Here is a 20,616-nt window from a genome sequence, read left to right on the forward strand (position 1 = left end):
CATGAGTAAAAAAGGGATGAAATATAATGATACGCCCGAGAACAATAAAATTTCTGTTTGTGTAGCGTATCTTGGAGAATTTAGTTTCTGGTATCATTGGAACTCGTGTACGCAACAAAACAAAACTGTGTTGATCACGGCGGTAAACGTCGTCTGCTACGGCGATGTGCTGGATTAATTAAATTAATAACGCGAGTCAGTGATATCGAGGAATAAATTCAATATACGTGCTAGAAAAAGTATCATCATATTTTATTTCTTTTTCTTTATTCATGCAACGACTTCGGCACCATTCTTTCCTTCTTACCTCTGTGGTGGCGGTACATGTTTTTAGTAATGTCATTAATTAGAAACAGCCTTTAATTTTCGCTTCGAGGCATTAGAAATGTGGTGGGGGGTCCTCCGGGGGCCCTCCCAACTTCATTATCGAAGTGGATTTAGGGGGACAGGCGAGCTCGCATGGCCTCATTAATCTGACCTCAGAGCACCATACATCATAAGCTGGAACGTCGTCCAAAGGGACAATGCAAGAAAAATTACAAGATGAGACGCAGACAAGAAGCGAAAACACATTCGCTCTCGCTTGTTCTCGGGCTTGTCGTTTACTTTTTATCGACACCGTTTAGAGAAGAATGTGGAACAGAAGTGGATCATTTCTGCACTGATTAGTTGGTTTCGGTTTACATATTTTTGTCGCGGCGAAGTGCAAAAGGACGTATTTCACTGGTGTGGTTCAATGAAGGGTAAGGGAGTGTAAGAGCGTCGTTTCGCGTTTCACCGCTGGCGTCAGTCAGAAGTTCAGAACTTTGACGTAGAAAATGAACTCGAGTGTGCTCCAGCAAACGGTCATAGCAGACGACGCGTGGACATGAAATGCTATCATCATCATGCTTTTTGTGTTGAGCGCATGAAACTAAATACATTCAGTTGTATCGATAATTAAATTCTAATCCGATAATTAAGTGCGTTCCACACACCGCGATTTTCTTACTTATAGGCTCGTAACTATATTTTTATTTAACCCATGCAACGACATCGCCATCATTCTTTCTTTCTTTCCTTCTTCCGTACATGGCGGCGCGCACAGCGAACGTAAACATTGCAGCGTTGAACATTGAAAAGTGGTGCTCTGTCCGCGGAGACAATATTGGGATCTCCACCATTTGACGGGACCCTTTGTTTCTTGCCGTTAATGTCGATTCTCCAAGCCAACTGGAACCAAAGAACCCCAAGCAGAAGTTCTAGGAGGAAACCGAGACCCCCATGCTTAGGTAAGTGACAAAAACCAGGCTTTGTCTGCAAAACACTTCTTGTTTTGTCTAAACGTATTGGGCTGCATAACCCGCAGTGATAGCGACGCAAAAATATCAAGTTTCTCAAATTGTATTTTATAGTATACTATATCGAAGAATCACAGTACATTTTGCGGGCATGCTGACGAGCCTTCCACACATAATGTCATTGTCATTTCTAGTGTGCAAAAAATGTACTAGTTCATAGGCTGGCTATAGCCCTGCCCTTCGGTCACGAAACCTATCGTTCAGAGTTCACCACGGCCGCGTGACACTGTGACCCTGCCCGTTTTTCATGCGTGAACAAGTACCACGCAGAACTCTTGCCGTAGAGGACCAGAGAAAAGTTTACCGAACACCAGGGTGACATATTTCTCGATTGGGTCGACACGTTAGCAGGGAACGCAGGTGGGCCCAGAATACCGAATAGAATAGCGAGCCACCTGTCTGTAAGTGTGTGTGATCCTCTTTGCTGCAGGTGTAGCGATAACGGAAACACATTCCACGGTCCTCCGTTACCGGAAGCGAAAATTATGGTCCAGTACTGAATTCGGGTAATGGCTGTTCCTGTTGTGCGATATCATTTCAGTGACTTTTCAGTTTATTTTTGTATTTTGACGGCTTTATTCTCTGTAATTCTCTAAATACTAAAGGAGACAAAGAGAAATATTGGATCTCTAGGGTGCATCCATCGCTTACTTACTCCTCCTAGTCCTCATAACTCCATGACATCAACACATATACGAGATGCAGCATGGACTCCACGCATTCTCCTCCACCATAGCACGAGGATGACAGCCTATATTTCCTTATTTATTTTTGACATTTTTTTTCATTTTGCCGTGGTTATGGCAGTATGGTTTGCTACCGAAAGGGTCGGCCTATGAGTGTGACATTGGATGAAGGTTACGCCCATCTTGGGTTTCTGGACTCAGAGTGACCGAAGACATCTTCCTACATTTCTTTGAAAAATCTTGCAAGATGTGCTCATCCCAACTACGCAAAATTACTTGTGTACGCGTGGCAGCGAAGTAGCACTAGGGTAAAACAGGGTGTTGTCAGCAGCTGACAGCTGTGTAACAGCCGTTCTATTACCGGAAACATTAACGGAAACGAAATTCGAAAGCTGGTATCAGAAACGGATAATGGAAACGAAAATATAGCAGTAGCAAAAATGGAAACGGTAATGAAAATATGTCCATTATCCTTCGCTGGGTGTCTCCCCAATATAGATTACCGTAATTTCACGCGTATAGGCCGCACCGCAGATAAGCCGCAGGACGCGTTTTTTGGGACGTTTTGAAAATTTTCTGGCAGATAAGCCGCACCCGCAGATAAGCCGCGGGCAATACGAGACGACTGATTTGTGCGACAAAGGAGACCATATAGAGAAGGCCATAAACCCTGTGGTCCATACTCCGGGATCGGCACAGTGTACAACAGAGGAGGTCAGTTCTGGAGTTCTACCAAGATCGGATTGTGCCCTTGTCGGGTGTTTTTCGTCGACTGATGGGTCAGTGATCTTCCAGAAGACGTGAATCACTGTCACCACATTCCTTAAATCTGCTTGGGGGAATGCACCAGGAAGATCAATCTACTCGAATGTGGACCCGTCCCTGTTACGCACTGTTCGTGCATCGGCAGAGCAGTGCTGTTCCAGAGACACTGTCGGCCCTTTCGTTAAAATCGGCGTATGGGGAAAATACCAGAAAAAAATAGTCATCAAATAAGCCGCACCGGTGGATAAGCCGCAGGGCGCCCGTGAGAAAAAAAAATCGCGCATAAGCCGCGGCTAATACGCGTGAAAATACGGTATTTATTTATTGATTTATTTATTTGCAGATACTACTATTGTAGGAGTGGATACATTGAGAAACAACATGTATCATCAAGAAAAATCAACAACAACAACACACAACATCAAAATATATACATTATACTTGGCTAAGATGGCCATTCACAGATTACACAAATATCATTGAAGCTCTGAAACAAAAGCAGATGCCGTTTGGGATGTGACAATACTGTCCGGTAATTCGTTCCATTCATTAATAACCCGTACAAAGTAAGAGTACCTGAAGCAGTCATTGTGATAGCTTATGGGTGTAATATGCCTAGAATGTTTGTTTCTTTGAATTCTTGTTGAATGGTAAGATACATATTTGTGCGCTTCGAGCTTACTGTTTTCTCCCAACAACACGAAAAAGAACTTTAATCTAGCAATTTGAGATCTCTCGGACAGAAGAGGAAGTTGCGAGTGCTCCAAAAGTTCAGCTGTACTTTGATCGCGGTTAGATATATGCCACACTGGTGTTGCATAAAGCTTACATCTCCACCATTCTGTGAGCGTGTGACAACTGTTTATGTTCTTTTCTTTTTTTGGAAAGGGTGGCAACAGTTTGGCTTCTCTTTAACAGAAACCCGAAGAGACAGAGATCTGCGTGTTTGGGGCGTCGAGTTCCAGCCCTCGGGATTTTCAACCCCGAGAGATGGAGCTATCCCTGAAGTTCGGTGGTCAACTCCCAAAAGTAAAATTGGAGCCTCTTGACGCTAGCCTATCAGAACAGGGCCAGCAACAGGAATGCAACGACTCTTCATCGGGAGACAACAACTATGGTAAAATTTTTGTAGACATTGTACTCGGTTGGTGAATGCTTTCTGGAATATTCCTGAGGAACATGAAATAGTCTAAACTATGTACAGTGCTGGACAAAAGTTTACGGAACACGCTTCAGCACATTCCATCCCCAGAGCGACACGCTAGCAGTGAATGGGACCATACGGAGTTATGGAGATTTGCCCAGGTAACAGGGTTCCATCTTCTGCTGCCGGGTCACTCCGAAGAAGGAAGGCGACGGAGTGTTTTCCGCAAACTTTTGTCCAGCATTGTGCTACTAAGACCAAATGTTCTGGTGAATGTCTTACATCTGGCTGTCTCACATCATTTAAAGGGGCTGTCGCATCCGTCCCGGTTGATTCTAAAACTATAGTGCAGTTTTACTCCGCGTTGGTTGTTGATAATAACGGGAAAAAATCCGACACAAATTGGTGGTGTCGTTCCTATGCAGTTGGACTGGCTGGAGTACTAGTGGAATGCGTCTGCTCTGTGATCGTCTCGCATGTGTATTGTTGTTTGTGTATGGTGTCGGACGTGTTCATAAAGCCAGGAGCGTCACAGCTTGTTCCAGACAGCGAAGTCACTTAAGGAGGAATCACTTCTTCAGAAGTCCGTGAGTGATTTTCGTTCGCACAAGACACGTGAACGCTTTCAACTATCATCGTGAGATTGGTACTGGCGTGTTCTCTTAGCTTTTCTCTAGTCAATGACGTATTTTTTAGAGGACAAGGTTGAGCCGTTGGTTTTTAATAAATTAAAGCTTGGCGCGTCTCGAACATGTGCTGCCATCTCGGTAGAGTGTCGCGCACTAAAATATTTGCAAATTCGGGCTCAGTACAGATAGACGGATAGTCCTGGAGTTGTACAAAATGCGTCATTGACAAGGGCAAAGCAAGGAGAACACACCAGCGCTTCTGTTTTGACGATATTTTACGCAGTTTCTGAGCGCTGTACAAACAAACGTTCTCTGTTGTCTCGCGCAGAAGTGATTCCCCCTTAAGAACTCGCAGTGGTGAGCGAAAGTCAGCATATTTACTGACGTCTGTCCACTTAGTATATTGCGAAGCAAAAGCTGAGCAGATGACTTCAGATATACGTAATCGCCTGCTCCCATTTGTGTGCCTAGCTGCAGGGAGACATGTTTTTAAGACTCGTTTGTACTATTGAAGCCAGAGGCGGAGAGTTTTCATTTTCCCGGAGGGGGCAAGGGCGCTCTCTGGAGGGAGGGGGGGGATATGTTTATTAAGAAAGAAAAAAAGGAAAGTTAAGCCAGATGGATGTCGGCCTGTTATTCCAAAAAAAAGTGAAAGGGGGAAGTCAAAAGAGGCAAAGAAAATAAGAAAACAAAGAAGGGAAAAAAAGGAAAAGAAAAATGAAGAACACAAAACTAAAGCTGAAGAATCACACACTCTGGCGGGATCCTATGATGTATACAGAACTGGTATAGAAATAAGGGAAGGAAGAACAGAAAAAACAAAAGAAAAAAAAACAGAGAGAACGTAAACAGTGAACATGTGCACAATTATGCCTTTGAAAACTCAGTGCAAAAAGAACAAAATGTATTGAATCCCCGGTGCTTGACCCGAAATGCGCGCAATATAATGGAGCAGCGGGAGTTGAACCCGCTCCCAACGAATATGCGTTCCGAAGACCCTACCGTTACACCTCACTGGCAGCTGCTGGTACGTTTTCGACTGCTTCGTTTCATTGATCTGATTGCTTTGCGCGAAATTCAGGCTATGTGTTCTGTCATCCACTGTGTTTCTTCGCCTCACCTTCTACTGTGATAATGGGCATGGTGGGCGGATACATATTTTACAGATTGCAAGATGCATTTTTGGGTTGGTGCCTCTTCGCTCTTTTGACCCGAGCGCGCCGAGCCCCAAAGGTTGGTGTCAGCCTCTTAGCGGGACTTAGCCTCTTAGCGGGTGAGGCGGCGCCCCCCCTAGTTCATGTTCCGGGGGGGCAAGGGCCCCCGCGCACCCCCGCAGTCGGCGCCTATGATTGAAGCTGTTTTCGGAAGAGAGACACGACCAAGTTGGCTGTTAAGCGGCGACAAGCATTACCGTATCGGTGTTTTATGTACGTTCTCAGATCCGATAGCCCCTTTAACAAAAGGATCCCAGGAAGTTTTTCTGGACTGGTGTTTTTGTGTTTGATGTGTACACATGAATTGTAACACAGCATAATGAGATTCAGAAAGGGGACAGAGATGACTACATATCACGTGGCTTGAAGCTTTGCTTTGTGACTTACTAATACCTTTTTTGTCTAACTTTAGGGGCAACTCGAGGGATGATCCAAATTAAAGAAGAACCTCGAGAGGAATCTTCGGACGAACATCCGATCATTGAAGTGAAGACAGAGCCTTACAACACTGCAATTTTGGACCAGGTGGGACACAGCCATGACTCAACGTCAGAAGGTGATACAATATGATTAGTTAACTTAGTTACAAAAAAAAATCTACAAGAAAGTGTGATGCAACAGATATGCTTTGGAGAGGTTCCTCTCAAGCACGTATCTGTCTTTCACGTTTTTCACGTATCATCTTTCCTGTCATGCTCGCTCATACTTGGGCTGTGAATTTTTCAGTAAAAATCTGGTGCTGTCTTCAATTTGGGGAGAAATCGGCATCACTTGGGCATCCGTGGGCTATGGGATGTTTTTGTTTCTCATCTTATCTATTAAAGGTGCACTAAAATGCAAATGCAACTTGTTCTCAAGCGAGAGAGAGCGAGTGTTTTAATTAGTATGGTGCAAGCAAAACTAGTTCACGCAACACTACCGCTAAGAAGAAAGATGCAGTGAAAAGAACTGTCTTTGGCGTCATCCAATGAGACTGTACGAGAAACACGTGTCTGTCTTTTGTGCACGTATGGATTTGTAATGGGGCCTGTTGTACTGTTCCGTACTTGCGCCACATGCTTTAGTCTCACGTTTTTCGATACTGATTTACGGAATCCTCACGACAGTTATCGCAAATCCTCCACTGGCAACGTCTTTTGGACAGCGATGTAAGTTCGCTTTGTAACTCACGCCATGTTTTTCTTCGAAACTGCTCCACGGCGTGGCACTCTCAGCGTGGACTAAGAGCACCCGATGCGAGAGTTAAAGGAACGTTGACTGCTTAGTGGCGAAGCAAGAAATAATCTGGTAAAATTCTTTTTGTGGCTTCGTAACTAAATCCAAGTTTCTATTTATGACAAGTATGAAGTTAACGTGGCATGTAACTTAATTTGAAATGAACTTGTCCTCGCATTATAGTGACCCTTCAGGTCCTTTTCTAAGTTTTCTTTTCTTTTTTGTGGCCTCCCAGCAGTCATGGTCACTAACTACTTCTACAGTAGATTAACTAGTAGTCAAACTACTTTTCAGGTACGTAGTTAAAACTACTGCTTTAACTACTACAGTGTATTTTAACAACATCTGTAACTACTTAACGTTGACCATCAACACCAATCCCATTCTCTAGTGTCCTTGGACACCCAAGTGTGAACCACAAGCAGCAATAAACGTGAAGATTTAGTAACCATGCATGGCACAATTGCTCTGCACCTCCGTTCTCATCAAACAAGTAGCTCGAGGTAAAAGTCGGAAGCACAATCGTGCCGTAAAGCTTGCGACAAAATCGGAAGTAGTTGCCGCCTGCAGTAACCTAACTACTCTAGCTAACTACTCAAAATACTAGTTTAACTAGTAGTTGACTACCGGCCATCACTGCCTCCCAGCGCTAATCCTCTTAGGCAGCGGCAGTGCTGACACACACGGGTGTATTTCAGGGAACGCAAGTGACTCATTCTTACATGTATTACGCGTGTCAACCTCTGCTCGTCTTCAGTGGAAATGTCACTTCAGGATTGCGTGCCGACTAGAATTTGGGGAGAATTCGAACCCCGAATTGGTCGCAGGTTTGTTTGGGGGAGAGGGAGAGCCGGGTTTAACCTGAAAACACTCCCTATTTATACTGAAGGCTGTCACAGAAGACAAAGCGATAATGGCTCCTGAATTCATAGATGTGTCTGCACCAAGACCTCTCCTCGCTCGAGACAGTTTACGTCTTTCGTGAACCCTTCCGCTGGCTTACGACGTCTAGCTTACTACGCTGGCTTACTACGCTTACTGCATTGTAGAAGATGGGGAAATTCGAGATAAGGGGGCACATTGAGATACAGTAAAAGCTAGTTAATTTGCACCTCATTAATTCGAATTGCTGGATAATTCGCAAAGTCATCATGGTCGACTTCAAAGTCTGCGAGGCAAAGTTGCAAATTGGAGGAGGCAAAGTTATCATGGTACCGCCATATAGTACATCAATATATATCACACTCAAATCAGCTCCGCTACGGATAATTTGAACGGCGCGCCCACAATTGCACGCTGCCGCTGTCAGCTTTCCAGGTTCAAACTGTGCACCAAGCTACTATCTCTGCCAATCAGCAGACACCACTGGAATGCATCTTCTCCTTCTCTCCTTTTCTTTTTTCGGAATCGTGGCTGCGTTGCTGTCATCGTTCCACGTGCACAGTGTCGGTTATTAGCTCACGAGTGGAGTATCGAGTGCGGAGACAGTGCTCATTGCGTTGCACATGCTGGTGCGTGCATGAGTGCAGGTCAGTCCGTGCATAATATTAAACCCCGAGATTGGGGAACATGAGGGGACAGACACAACACGGAGTCTCAAAAAGTCAGTCCAGCAATGATTACGAACTCTTCCCCATTGTGGGTTTGTTGCCAAAGTGTGGATGAACACACCCAACAGGAGTCCGACATCAAGGCAGAAGGGATAGTTGCTAAAGCCATGCGCGACGTGTCCCAGTATGCTTGGGAACTGCCTGTTCTAAACTACCATAAGATGTCCTAAACTGTCATGAGATGGACCCGCGGACGGCGCCACGGATGAGGAAGGGGAGGTGTTGCGAGTGCGGCCATTAAGAATGGAGTTGCACCGAACTTCATGTACTTTTTTTTTAGCTTTGAGGGAGACCAAGACTAGCACTACGGCACATGCATGCAAACGAATCTTGACCGTGCTTTGTTGTAACAGTCAAAGGCAAAACTCACTAACTGGTTTATTTCGCAAATAAAATTTTGGACTGTTCATCGTGCACTCCTGCTTTATCTAGCACATAAACTTCCGTTCCAAACAGTTGCCTGGTGCATGGTTGCCAAAACATGGTTGGTAAAAAATGTAGATGGTCCACCTATTTGTTTTGCTGTGCCTGCTTCTCTCTTCAAGTTATTTGAAAGCCTCAGAAGCGGATTGCCTCTTCAATTTTGAGTGGGGGGGGGGGGGGTCTTAGTGACAGGAGTGGAAAATATCTCAAGAAGAAAAAGTGAAACGGCATAAAAGATTGTCGGCACTCTAGCAGCTTCTCCTCTCTGCCTGTGCAGGAACACGTATTACCTAGTTCACCTTCACTCGAGCGATACCATCTTGACGGCACAAAAGACCGCATAAAGACGAGGCCTTCCCTAAAAGTACATTCGTGCGCGTTGTGCTTTCTCCAGTTTGTCAGCGTGCACGGAGTTAAAAAAAAACAAGCGTGGCTATGAAGCGTAGAAAGGTTACCAAGTGGTATTCAAAATGCGCAAGTGATACCTGATGTTTTTCGGACCTCATGCTGTTAGGAAAAAGAACAGCATGGAGAGAGGAAAGACAGATGAAAGGAGAACATCTTCATGGAAAAGCGTGACAAAGGGCAGCGAAATGGTTCGTAGTCTCGCAGCAAGAGCACGTGAGCGAGAGAAACAGCAGAGAAGGTTTCTCCTTGAGACATTTCTTCCACCAAGGAGAGTGCAGGCGAGAGGGGTCACTGATTGCACCAGAGGATTGAATTCGAAGCAAGCAATCTTTCAGCAGTGCTGCCGTCCCCTGTCGGGAGTGGGCGGGATTTGGTCGAAGGACTGCCTTGAGGAATGCTTGAGCTCTGTGCGTGGCTGAACGAATTGGTAGATGACGGTTGGGTTTCAGTCATCCATAAATAATGCCACCTCCAACGCACGCGCCACATTTTTGTATGATGCTGCTGCGGCCTGAACTCGTTGATACAACGAAGTCCGTTCCCGCAGATTTTGGTCGGAGAGCGAATTGTCGCGCAAACGAGGAACAGCCGGAAAATACTGTTCCCCTCCTCCCCCACCCCTCATGTTGCATGTGCGTCAACTGCATATTCTGTCCTTTGCTCTTCGTTCCAGCCATGCTCAGTCTGCTACCTGCGTCGATGATGACCACAATGGTCAAGTGTCCGATGGTCCTGTACTCTTAAAGGGGCACCAAAATGCAAAAACTTGCTATCGAAAGAAAGTCCGTGTTTCAATTAGTATAATGCCAGCAAGATTAGTTCACACGGCGCTACTGTTTAGAAGAAAACGCAACGAAAGCAGAACCGTCTTTGGCGTCAGTGAATCGTATCCCCAGGAGGCAAGGATTGGCAGCGGGGCAGCAGGAAAAGCAGACGCATACGTGTTGTAGGTGCGTGTATTTGGGACTGGTCCGGTCGAAGTGTTGTGTATATGAGTGGCATGGTGTGCACTGCTCATTTTTTAGTACCGATTCCCTGAATGGTACCCGCAACAGTTCTCGCAAATGTCCGACTGACGACATTTATCTTCGGACAGCGACGCCCGTCTGCTTTTCAATGCGCACTACATTTTTCGACTGGACTGCTCCATGGTGTGGCACACACTTGCACGCGCTGAAACGAAGCTGAAACAAGGTTTGGCACTGAACCAATAAAGAGGCCAGTGGAATTTAGTTTGTGGCTCCGTAGCGTAGTAGCGTGCAACCTTGTTCTTGCATTTTAGTGTCCCTTTAATACATGCTGCTTTCCGTGCAAGAGCTGTGTCTCACAATGGGCTCACCTGAAAATGGGGTTGTCATGTGGATGATGCTATCCACACATGCATCACATAGGCCTCCCAACTGTACTCTGTGTTACACAGTGGCTGCAAAGTCAGTGATCATAAGAGAAGCACAACGCTGGTGTTCGCACCCTGATCGTCCTCAAGACTCTTTTCATAGCCAGTCAGCTCAGCACGAGGCAAAGCAGCAAGGTAACCACCACCACCTAGCATCAAACCTGCGAATAGGGGAAGTGAAACCCCGTTTCAAACCATGCTCACAGGCAGCCGAACTGTTGCCGGCATACAGCAGCGATTGCCCACCCACTCAAAAATCACACGATTGGGCCAAGTCTTGGGGCTCAGCTGACGGAGTTTAAAAACTGGGCCCTGCACAATGCAAGAATTTTTGAACAAATTTTTGACGATACTGCCGTTCGTTGCTGGGAGAGGGTGGTATGAATGGTAGATGACTGTTTGGTTTCGCTCTCTCGTAAATAATGTGGCCTCTGATATGGCCCTATATTTTTGTGCAGTATTGTGCCTTAGTTCTGTGAACAAACTCTATGCTTACGTCAGTCAACTACAAAACTGTCTGCGCTCTCAACGTCCACATTCTGAAATTTCAGGAGCGAAAGAAAGCAGTGGTGGGCTTCACATTAAGGACGAGCTCAGAAGCACTTGCGATCACGCATCTTCAGGTTGCACCTCTTCCAGTGTACAGTTTGAGACCAGCACAACAACAGTTGAACCACAGTTCGAAAACGATTCACTATTTACTACCGAAGGTCGACCCATAGAGCAATCTTCAGAGCAGAGCGAGGCTCAAGTGGCGGGCAAGTCATCGACGTTCGGACATGAGAAAGACAAGCTTTATAAGTGCAGTGTTGGTTTGGCTGCATGCAATGACACTGGGCTCTTGGAAGATGATGTCAAACCTCACAAAGCAAAGACATTTACCTCTGACATGTGCTCCGCGGCAATCAGTCATGCATCAACTCTGCAAGTGCATGCAAAACATTCCATGGGAGTATGCTTGCACAGATCCAAGATATGTGCATCGAGCGCATACAAGTGCAATCTCACCCCTGCAGAGTCCAGCCACACTATGTGCGTGCGGCATCACAAGCAGACGCACATGGGCAAGAAGTGCTACAGGTGTGATCTCTGTCCTGCAGAGTTCAGCCATTGCACGAGCCTGTGCCGTCACAAAAGAAAGCACACAAGCGTGAAGCGACACAAATGCAATCTCTGCCCTGCAGAGTTCAGCAACAGTGAGAAGCTGCGTGATCACAAGAGGACACACACGAGTTAGGGGCCATACAAGTGCGACCTCTGTCCTGCATAGTTTGGGCATAGCACAATCGTGAAATGTCACAAGCAAAGACATACAGGCGAGAAGCCCTATAAGTGTGACCTCTGTCCTGCAGAATTCAGCCTTAGCTCTAGCCTCTATGACCACAGGGGGACGCACAGAGATGAGAAGCCCAATAAGTGCGATCTTTGTCCTGCCGAGTTTAACAAGAGGGACACCCTGCAGTGTCACAGGAGATCACACACGGGAGAGAAGCCATACAAGTGTGACGTCTGCATTGCAGCGTTCAGCCGTAGCTCCAGCCTGTTGCGCCACAAGTGGACGCACATGGGCAACAAGCCCCATAAGTGCGACCTCTGTCCTGCAGAGTTCAGCAAAAAGACGGGCCTACAGTGCCACAGGCGAACACACACGGGAGAGAAGCCATACAAGTGCAATATCTGCCCTGCGGAGTTCAGCCACATTACGAGTCTGTCATATCACAAGCGAAAACACACAGGCGAGAAGCCCTATAAGTGTGACATCTGTACAGCAGAGTTTAGCCGTAGCTCTATCCTGTTGAATCACAAGCGAAGACACACAGGTGAGAAGCCATATAAGTGCGACCTCTGTACTGCAGAGTTCAGCAGTAGCGGAAACCTATCACGCCACAAGCGGATACACACGGGCGAGAAGCCCTACAAGTGTGATCTCTGTCCTGCAGAGTTCAGCAACAAAATGGGTCTACAGTACCACAGGCGAACACACACGGGAGAGAAGCCATACAAGTGCAATGTCTGCCCTGCGGAGTTCAGCCACATTATGAATCTATCATATCACAAGCGAAAACACACAGGCGAGAAACCCTATAAGTGTGACATCTGTACAGCAGAGTTTAGCCGTAGCTCTATCCTGGTGAGTCACAAGCGGACACACACGGGAGAGAAGCCCCATAAGTGCGATCACTGTACTGCAGAGTTCAGCAGTAGCGGAAACCTATCACGCCACAAGCGGATTCACGCGGGCGAGAAGCCCTACAAGTGTGATCTCTGTCCTGCAGAGTTCATCGAGAGCACGAAGCTGCGATATCACAAGCAAAAACACACTGGCGAGGAGCCCTATAAGTGCGACCTCTGTCCTGCAGAGTTCACCGGCAGCACGAAATTGCGGTGTCACAAGCAGACACACATGAGCGAGGTGCCCTGCTAGTGCGACCGCTGTCCGACAGAATTTAGCCACAGTCCAGACCTGGGGCAATACAAGTGGACATACATGGTCGAGAAGCCATACAAGAGGATTCTGTGTCTTGCGAACTTGAACCAGAGCACGGACGTCCAGTGATACCATAGGTAGACTTATAAGGGTGTGAAGAGGTGGAGCCTCTGTCCTGCAGAGTTCAACCACAGCACACACATACACACACAAGCCAGAGGACCAGCAGAGCATGGACGTGTGGCTTCATAAGTAGGCATAACACACTCGGGATAGAAGCTGTACAACTGCAGATGACACGCCAACATGAAAGAGAGAAGGCATCCAAGTGTCTGTTTTGTTGCATGTCCTTAAACCTTTCGACCTAAAGGAGCACATGGCAAGGCGCAGGGGGGAAAGGCTGTAGAGATTCTATCTGTATGCCCAGCGTATCTTATTTTCTTTTGTTTGCTTCTCCTGATTCTTCTCTTTGGATGTTTCACTTGAGACTCGAACACATGAACAGACGGAGGTTGTTGGGAGTTGAATTGGTGCTGGGTTGGGTGGTGATGCATGTGAAATCTCAAACACCGTATCCAGTGCCAAGGAACAAACATGGAAAGGACATCACACAGGTGTGAAATGCCAACCCAGCTCTATATCCTTCATTTACATGCGCAAAATTCCTGTTCCCTTTTCATTATCCCTGTGACAGACACATCTTTTTTACTTATTTTATGCCCTCACTTTGCTAAACCATTGAAATAAAGAAATTTTGCAAGATGTAACAACTTTTAAATAAAATCCTGAGAATTACCTTTTCGGTCGCGATCATCTGTTGTGGAAGAGATAAACTGATGTTCTGAGGCTGGACGCTCCCCGAAAGTCACTGGAGAGGCGTGTTAGCTTAGCTCAATTGGTAGAGCCCTGGACCGGCAATCCAGAAGATGTGGGTTCGATCCCTACAGCTGGCTAACCTTTTCAGTGACTTTCATCTTTCATCTGTTGTGGAATGCATTACAATTTGTTAATGACATCACTATATAGTGATCATTGACAGACGCTCGTGTAGGGGTACGAGAGATCAAAACTTGCAAAAGACGATGCCCCTGGGTGGCTATGCTTCACTACCTCACGGCATATCGGCACACTTGCCCTGTTGTTGACCTCGGAAAGTGCATGATGTTTTTGTTGCCGATGGGGGTATAGTTCATCATAGATGGGATTCAGCTAGTTCAACATCTGGATCACTTGAGAGGGAAGGAGGAGAACCGTTTGTGCTGTGTGTGATGCACTTTCGCATGCACACAATATTTAGTTGCAAGTTGTTGGATCGTATATAAACGGGTGTCTTTTTTTTTCTTCAATACAGCGTTTTCATTTAAAAAAACTAAAGTCTATAGACATCCTGTTTTCACTTCTGTCGTCTCTGGGCCGGTGGACGTTCTTAGCCTTCTCTTGCTCAGCCTTTGAATGACCAATTACCTAAAAATCGTTAATTAACTTGTTAAATATAAAAGCTACGAAGTTGTCCCAATTTTCCAAAATTTGTGAAGGAACACCGTTTTTTTTTCTTTAATTTGTTCATTGCGCACCTTCTGAGACGCGTCTTTCCTTCACCCCCAGTGTGAGAGGGTGAAGGAGCACAGTGCCGCCTCATGGGCGTCAAAGATGAGCTTTCTTGGCGGAAATAAACCAAAAACAAATATATCGGGTGACGCTATTGGAACTGCCCTTATCTTGGGTTGCATTTTCTCTTTCCTTTTAATCTTTTTTGAGGATGCAAGAGGCGATAGTGTGCTCTTTCACCCTCTCACATTGGGGGTGAAGGAAAGACTCGTCTCCGAATATCCGCAATGAACAAAATAAAGAAATAATGGTCTTCCTTCACGAATTTTTTTCGGAGAATCTATCGAACGGATTTCCGTTCGGGAAACGGCGGCAATATCAGGTGACCGAATGGAAGAGATGTTATCATTGGGAAAACTTCGTAGCCTTTGTAATCAAAAAGTTAACTAACGATTTTTAGGTAATTAGTCATTCGACGGTTGAACAACAGATGGCCAAGATCTTCTGCCTGCCCAAAGATGATGGTAGTGAAATCTGGATGTCTATAGCCCTTAGTTTTTTTGAATGAAAAATCTGAATAATAAAAAAAAAACTGTATAATAGCAGGTATGTCAGGGTGAGGTTGCGCTGCCACACGGCGGCGTCTGTACAGCCACCTGTGAGCATGCTGTTAGTTTGGTGTCCCGCATTAAATTGCTTCAATATGTCTACACCATCATGTTACCTGTCTTGTATATCCCAGTGCTGCAAGCATGCACCATCTGTGCGGACCGTGAAAAGAGTGAAACCGGGAAATTTTTTTTGCTCACTTCCGCTCTTTGTATTTTTGATTATATGCAATGGTACTGGCATACTGTGTACAGGAGCAGTGTTTCTCGGTTCCAAGAATCGCATGTTCTACTCCGCAAATTATGTCGACAAGAGCGAAATGGTGCTGACAAGATGGGTGCCTGACGAAGTAAGATCTCAGACAAGGTGTACATACACATTCTCGTTTTCATGGAGCATCTGGTTTCTGGTTTGGTGCTTCAGAAGCAGATTTTTTCAACTCTTATTCTTTGTAGGTGACAGAACCAGCAACTATGTTTGGGCGAGGCTGGGGTGTCACGACGTAAATGACCAATAGAATATAGAAGTGATTGACCAATGCGAATATGCAGAAAAATGTGCACAGCGGACACTGGCTTGGCGTTCGTTAGGTTTTCCAGAACTGGAGATGTTCCGATCTGAGCTGTTCGGAGAATTCCCATGAGCGTACCACGAAGAAATAGCGCTAGGTTTCGAGGCAGATGAAACTCCCCAAGGCAACGTATATGTGTACTATATCCATCTCCAAAATAGATGTTCTACAGCTGTGTCAGTGTGACACCAGCCTGCGAGCGGTCCGTTGATTCCAAGAAATTTGGGAAAGGATTCCTTGAAGGATCACTTTGGGAGTGTCGCTGCAGTTGCCCCGGGCAACCCGCATCTAGCCAGCGCCTTTTCCGCAACTCGCTGTTGATAGAGTCATGCAAGTAGAGTTTATAATCCTGTAGCCTCGTCAACACCCTCTTATTCTTCATGACCCATTCCACATACACCTAGCTATACCTTAATGCCAACGTTACTTGTATTTTAATTTTTGCTTTTGTCTCTGGCGGAGGAAATCCAACATTAACATCTAAACACGATCTACATCTAAGTCATCAGCATCTAGAACACGATGAGTACTTGTTGTACCCAGAGATAGTACATACTGCACTGCCTTCATGTTGACCACCTCCCTCCAGCATGTACTTTGCAGAGTGCGAGCCATGCCATTAATATAGTAACTGGGATTGAACTGGGAACATGCCATTAATCAAGGAATCTAACCTAAATGTAAGTGATATATGGTGGTACGTCCCCTGGGTGGCATGGGTGTGGTGTGAATGTTTAAGGAACACTGAGCAGCCCCGCCTCGGACACTGTTGTGGTTGTTGCTTGCTTGGTAAGGGTGGGTGGTCTCGTTAGAATTTCGGTTGGCAAACGTTGTTCTGCGCGAGGCAAAAATAGAACGGTTACCACCACATACCGTGAAACCTGCAAATAGCGGAAGCAAAACGCTGTTTCACACCAACCCTGCTGGCTCTCGTAGACGGCTGAGCATCCGCCAGTGTGCGGTAGAGACCGCCCACTCAGTGTCGAGTGATAGACCCGAGTCGTTGGGGCTCCGCTGACGGAGTGTAAAAACTGGGCCCTGCACAATGCAAGAAAAACAAATTTTTGACGATACTGCCGTTCTTTGCTGGGAGAGGGTGGGATGAATGGTAGATGACTGTTTGGTTTTGCTCTCTCGTAAATAATGTGGCCTCTAATATAACCCTACATTTTTTGGAGTGTATTGTGCCTTAGTTCCGTGAGCAAACGTTATGCTTACGTCAGTCAACTACAAAAACTGTCTGTGCTCTCAATGTCCACATTCTGCAATTTCAGGAGCAAAAGAAAGCAGCGGTTGGCTTCACGTCAAGGACGAGCTCAGAGGCACCTGCGATCACGCATCTTCAGGTATCTCCTCTTCAAGTGCACAGTTCGAGATCGGCACAACAACAGTTGAACCACAGTGCACAAACGATGCACTAGTCATCACTGACGGTCGACCCACAGAGCAATCTTCAGACCAGAGCGAGACTCAAGTGGCAAGCAAGTCATCGACGTTCGGACATGAGAAAGACAGGCTTTATAAGTCCAACATTTGTTTAGCCGCATGCATCAACACTGGCCACTTGGAGGTTCATGTCAAAACTCACAAAACAAAGACACTTACCTGCGACAAGTGTTCCGCGACATTCCGTCATGCGTCAACTCTGCGAGTGCACGCAAGACATTGCACGGGACTAGGCTCGCAGAAGTCGAACGTAAGTGCACCTGCATGCGCATCGAGCGCACACGAGTGCAATCTCAGCCCTGCAGAGTCCAGCCACAGTATGTGCCTGCAGCGTCGCAAGCGCACACTCGTGGGCAAGAAGAGCTTCAGGTGTGATCTCTGTGGTTTTGAGTTCAACAAGAGGTACAAGCTGCGCAATCACAAGAAAGCACACATGAGTGCGGGGCTATACCAGTGCACCTTCTGTCCTGCACAGTTCAGGCAAAGCGCGATGCTGAAGTATCACAAGCAAAAACATACAGGCGAGAAGGCCTATAAGTGTAACCTCTGTCCTGCAGAGTTCAGTCATAGCTCTAGCCTGTATGTCCACAAGCGGACACACACAGGCGAGAAGCCTCATAAGTGCGATCTCTGTCCTGCAGAGTTCAACAAGAGGTACGACTTACAGCGTCACAGGAGAACGCACACGGGAGAGAAGCCATATAAGTGTGACGTCTGCCCTGCGGAGTTCAGCCGCAGCTCGATGCTGTTGCGCCACAAGGGGACGCACATGGGGGACAAGCCCCATAAGTGTGATCTCTGTCCTGCAGAGTTCAGCGAGAGGGCGGACCTGCGGTCTCACAGGCGAACACACACGGGAAAGAAGCCATACAAGTGCAATGTCTGCCCATTGGAGTTCAACCACATGAAGAGTCTGTCACATCACATGCGAGAACACACAGGCGAAAAGCCCTATAACCCTGTATCCACACGAGTCAGTTCCCAGCAGCAAGTCGGGAAGGAGTGAGAGGATATCCGAGATAAACGAGGTCACTACGCGTCTGAAGACGCCCGCTCATTCTCTAGCATTCACACGAGTCATTTTCCCGGCGGCTGTCAGTTTTTCGATTCCTTCTGCATTCGCGCTTGCATGTCGTCTGTGTCCAGCGTAGGATGGACCAATGAAAGAAAAAAACTTATTGCGCTTGGGCTCCTTGTGGATGATTCAGAGTGCATTCACGTGAGAACCGGGACAGGATATGGGCCAAAGAATAGATTCCGAAGAAGCGCTATGGAATGTAAAACAGCATTAACCCAAATCTCCGTGTGGACGACCCAAACGCCTGTGGGAGTATTTTGAGAATAGACGCTGTCACATTCGGTTTTATTTTCCACTAATGAAGCGTATCTCGATGCTGAGCATCAATATAGGCGCGACCGCGCGCCGACAAGTGATGGACTGGCGATGAAGCTGTGGTGTCGAACTACAGGTAGTCAATAATCAATTATATTAAATCAGATCAACTTTTATTTTCCTTTCGGTTGGACGAGTAGCTTCCAATTATTATGTTTTTATACATGTATTGGAAACGTGCATGCGAACGATTATGTGTAGTCAACGTCTGTGCAGCGAAAGAAATATCCGCGTTTATAAAATTCATGCTTGTATTCCGTGTCTGTTTCGTCTCACGTAGAGAGAAAGCTTACTATGCAACACTACATTGTAGGTATCTCTCTATATATTGCATAATTGTTCCGAAGCTGCTGCGCTGGTGTGTCATTGCACCACTTTCGCAGTAAAGCCAAGCATCGTTGGCGTTCCAATTCAGAATTTGCCATAGTACAGTGAATGCCGTTGTATGGGACACATGCAGAACAATCCCGATGAATTAAAAAGCAAGCGCGATAAGTATCCGTTGCGTCACCTCCTCCTGCAGCTGACAGCAGACGCCGCCGGTCGTCAGAATCTGTGCCTGGAGCACAAGATATCCGGCTGCCTCCAACTGCCGCTCCGGAGATCAGAAAGTGGTGACGTGGCGAAGAGCGCCGGTCACGTGGCACCAGAGAGCGGTGACGTTCCCTGACGCCTGAGCGTCAGCCGGCAGAAAACTGACTCGCGTGAATACAGAGTAAGTGTGATCTCTGTCCTGCAGAGTTCAGCCGTAGCTCGTACCTGTTGAGCCACAAGCGGACACACACAGGCGAGAGACCCCATAAGTGCGATCTCTGTGCTGCAGAGTTCAGCTGTAGGGTACTCCTCACACACCACAGGTGGACGCACACGGGCGAAAAGCCCTACAAGTGTAATCTCTGTCCTGCAGAGTTCAGCCAGGGCACGAGACTATTGTATCACAAGCGAAAACACATGGGCGAGAAGCCCTATAAGTGTGATCTCTGTACTGCAGAGTTCACCCAGAGGTCTGACCTCTCGCGCCACAAGCGAAGACACACAGGTGAGAAGCCCTATAAGTGCGATCTCTGTACCGCAAAATTCAGCAGTAGCAAGAGCCTGTCACGCCACAAGTGGCACACTTGTGTAAGAAGCCCTATAAGTGTGATCTCTGTCCTGCAGAGTTCATCGAGAGCACGAAGCTGCGCTATCACAAGCGGAAACCCATGAGGGATGGGCCCTAGTAGTACTATCCCTGTCCGGCAGGATTCAGCCATTGCGCCGCAGACCTGGTGCAATACAAGCGGACACACATGGACGAGTGTCTCTGTGCTATAAACTTGAGGCAGAGCACAAACCTCCAGGGTTGCTGTAAGTGGACCTTCATGGGCATGAGGAGATGCAACTTCTCTCCTGCAGAGTTCAGCCACAGCACAAACACACACCAGCCGGAGGACCAGCAGATCACGGACCTGTGGCCTAGTGAGTGAGCACAACACACTTGGGACAGGAGCTGTACAAGTGCTGCCGATTCTTTTCTGTTGGGTGTCCTCAACCTCAACACAGATGGAGAAAGGACAGCAGGAAGGAGTGAGGGGCAGGGGGATATACGTCCTGGACCGAGTTCAGGGCCCAATAAAGCACAGATGTCCTTTAGACGTCCAGAGGATGATTTGATTAGGATATTTAATGTGTCCATAAGATATCCGGATATGTCCAGTATACGCTGAAAAGACGTACGAATCAAATGCTTGTCAAGATCACATTGCGGAGGATATCCTGGGTGGATGGTTTGCCCTCTACTGGGTGTATGTC

General features: G+C 46.7%; 3 protein-coding genes across 5 annotated transcripts; all 3 read left to right on the forward strand.

Moving 5' to 3' along the window:
* Nucleotides 1-1,076: 1,076 nt before the first annotated feature.
* LOC135375858 (zinc finger protein 845-like) lies at nt 1,077-20,427 on the forward strand. Of its 3 annotated transcripts, XR_010417412.1 has the most exons (4): nt 1,077-1,271; nt 6,191-6,334; nt 17,261-19,864; nt 19,984-20,427. XR_010417412.1 is itself a non-coding variant. In XM_064608499.1 (3 exons), the coding sequence occupies exons 1-3, from the start codon at nt 1,193-1,195 to the stop codon at nt 18,436-18,438; spliced, it is 1,401 nt and encodes a 466-aa protein (XP_064464569.1). In that variant the 5' UTR covers nt 1,077-1,192; the 3' UTR covers nt 18,439-20,427. The 3 variants fall into 3 exon arrangements, 2 of the variants coding, with proteins under 2 accessions (XP_064464569.1, XP_064464570.1); XM_064608499.1 differs by having other exon boundaries at nt 17,261-20,427; XM_064608500.1 differs by lacking the exon at nt 1,077-1,271 and adding an exon at nt 5,427-5,797 and having other exon boundaries at nt 17,261-20,427.
* Nucleotides 10,764-13,308, forward strand: LOC135375833 (zinc finger protein 883-like). The gene is made up of 3 exons (XM_064608476.1): nt 10,764-10,965; nt 11,382-12,062; nt 12,183-13,308. The coding sequence occupies exons 1-3, from the start codon at nt 10,764-10,766 to the stop codon at nt 13,253-13,255; spliced, it is 1,956 nt and encodes a 651-aa protein (XP_064464546.1). The 3' UTR covers nt 13,256-13,308.
* Nucleotides 19,280-20,045, forward strand: LOC135375848 (zinc finger protein 436-like). Its single transcript, XM_064608490.1, has 3 exons — nt 19,280-19,481; nt 19,565-19,864; nt 19,984-20,045. Exons 1-3 carry the CDS (start codon nt 19,280-19,282, stop codon nt 20,043-20,045), a joined length of 564 nt encoding a protein of 187 aa, XP_064464560.1.
* Nucleotides 20,428-20,616: the final 189 nt, after the last annotated feature.

Source organism: Ornithodoros turicata, unplaced genomic scaffold, assembly GCF_037126465.1.
Source record: "Ornithodoros turicata isolate Travis unplaced genomic scaffold, ASM3712646v1 ctg00000947.1, whole genome shotgun sequence".
In the NCBI taxonomy this organism is placed as follows: Eukaryota; Metazoa; Arthropoda; class Arachnida; order Ixodida; family Argasidae; genus Ornithodoros; species Ornithodoros turicata.

Coding starts and splice junctions, on each gene's coding strand:
- LOC135375833 (XM_064608476.1), top strand. CDS start 10,764: ATGGGCTCACCTGAAAATGGGGTTGTCATGTGGATGATGCTATCCACA. Junction 10,966..11,381: donor GCACGAGGCAAAGCAGCAAG/GTAACCACCACC, acceptor CTGAAATTTCAG/GAGCGAAAGAAAGCAGTGGT. Junction 12,063..12,182: donor TCACAAGAGGACACACACGA/GTTAGGGGCCAT, acceptor TCTGTCCTGCAG/AATTCAGCCTTAGCTCTAGC.
- LOC135375848 (XM_064608490.1), top strand. CDS start 19,280: ATGCAGAACAATCCCGATGAATTAAAAAGCAAGCGCGATAAGTATCCG. Junction 19,482..19,564: donor TCACGTGGCACCAGAGAGCG/GTGACGTTCCCT, acceptor TCTGTCCTGCAG/AGTTCAGCCGTAGCTCGTAC. Junction 19,865..19,983: donor CCACAAGCGAAGACACACAG/GTGAGAAGCCCT, acceptor TCTGTCCTGCAG/AGTTCATCGAGAGCACGAAG.
- LOC135375858 (XM_064608499.1), top strand. CDS start 1,193: ATGTCGATTCTCCAAGCCAACTGGAACCAAAGAACCCCAAGCAGAAGT. Junction 1,272..6,190: donor ACCGAGACCCCCATGCTTAG/GTAAGTGACAAA, acceptor GTCTAACTTTAG/GGGCAACTCGAGGGATGATC. Junction 6,335..17,260: donor CCATGACTCAACGTCAGAAG/GTGATACAATAT, acceptor CTGCAATTTCAG/GAGCAAAAGAAAGCAGCGGT.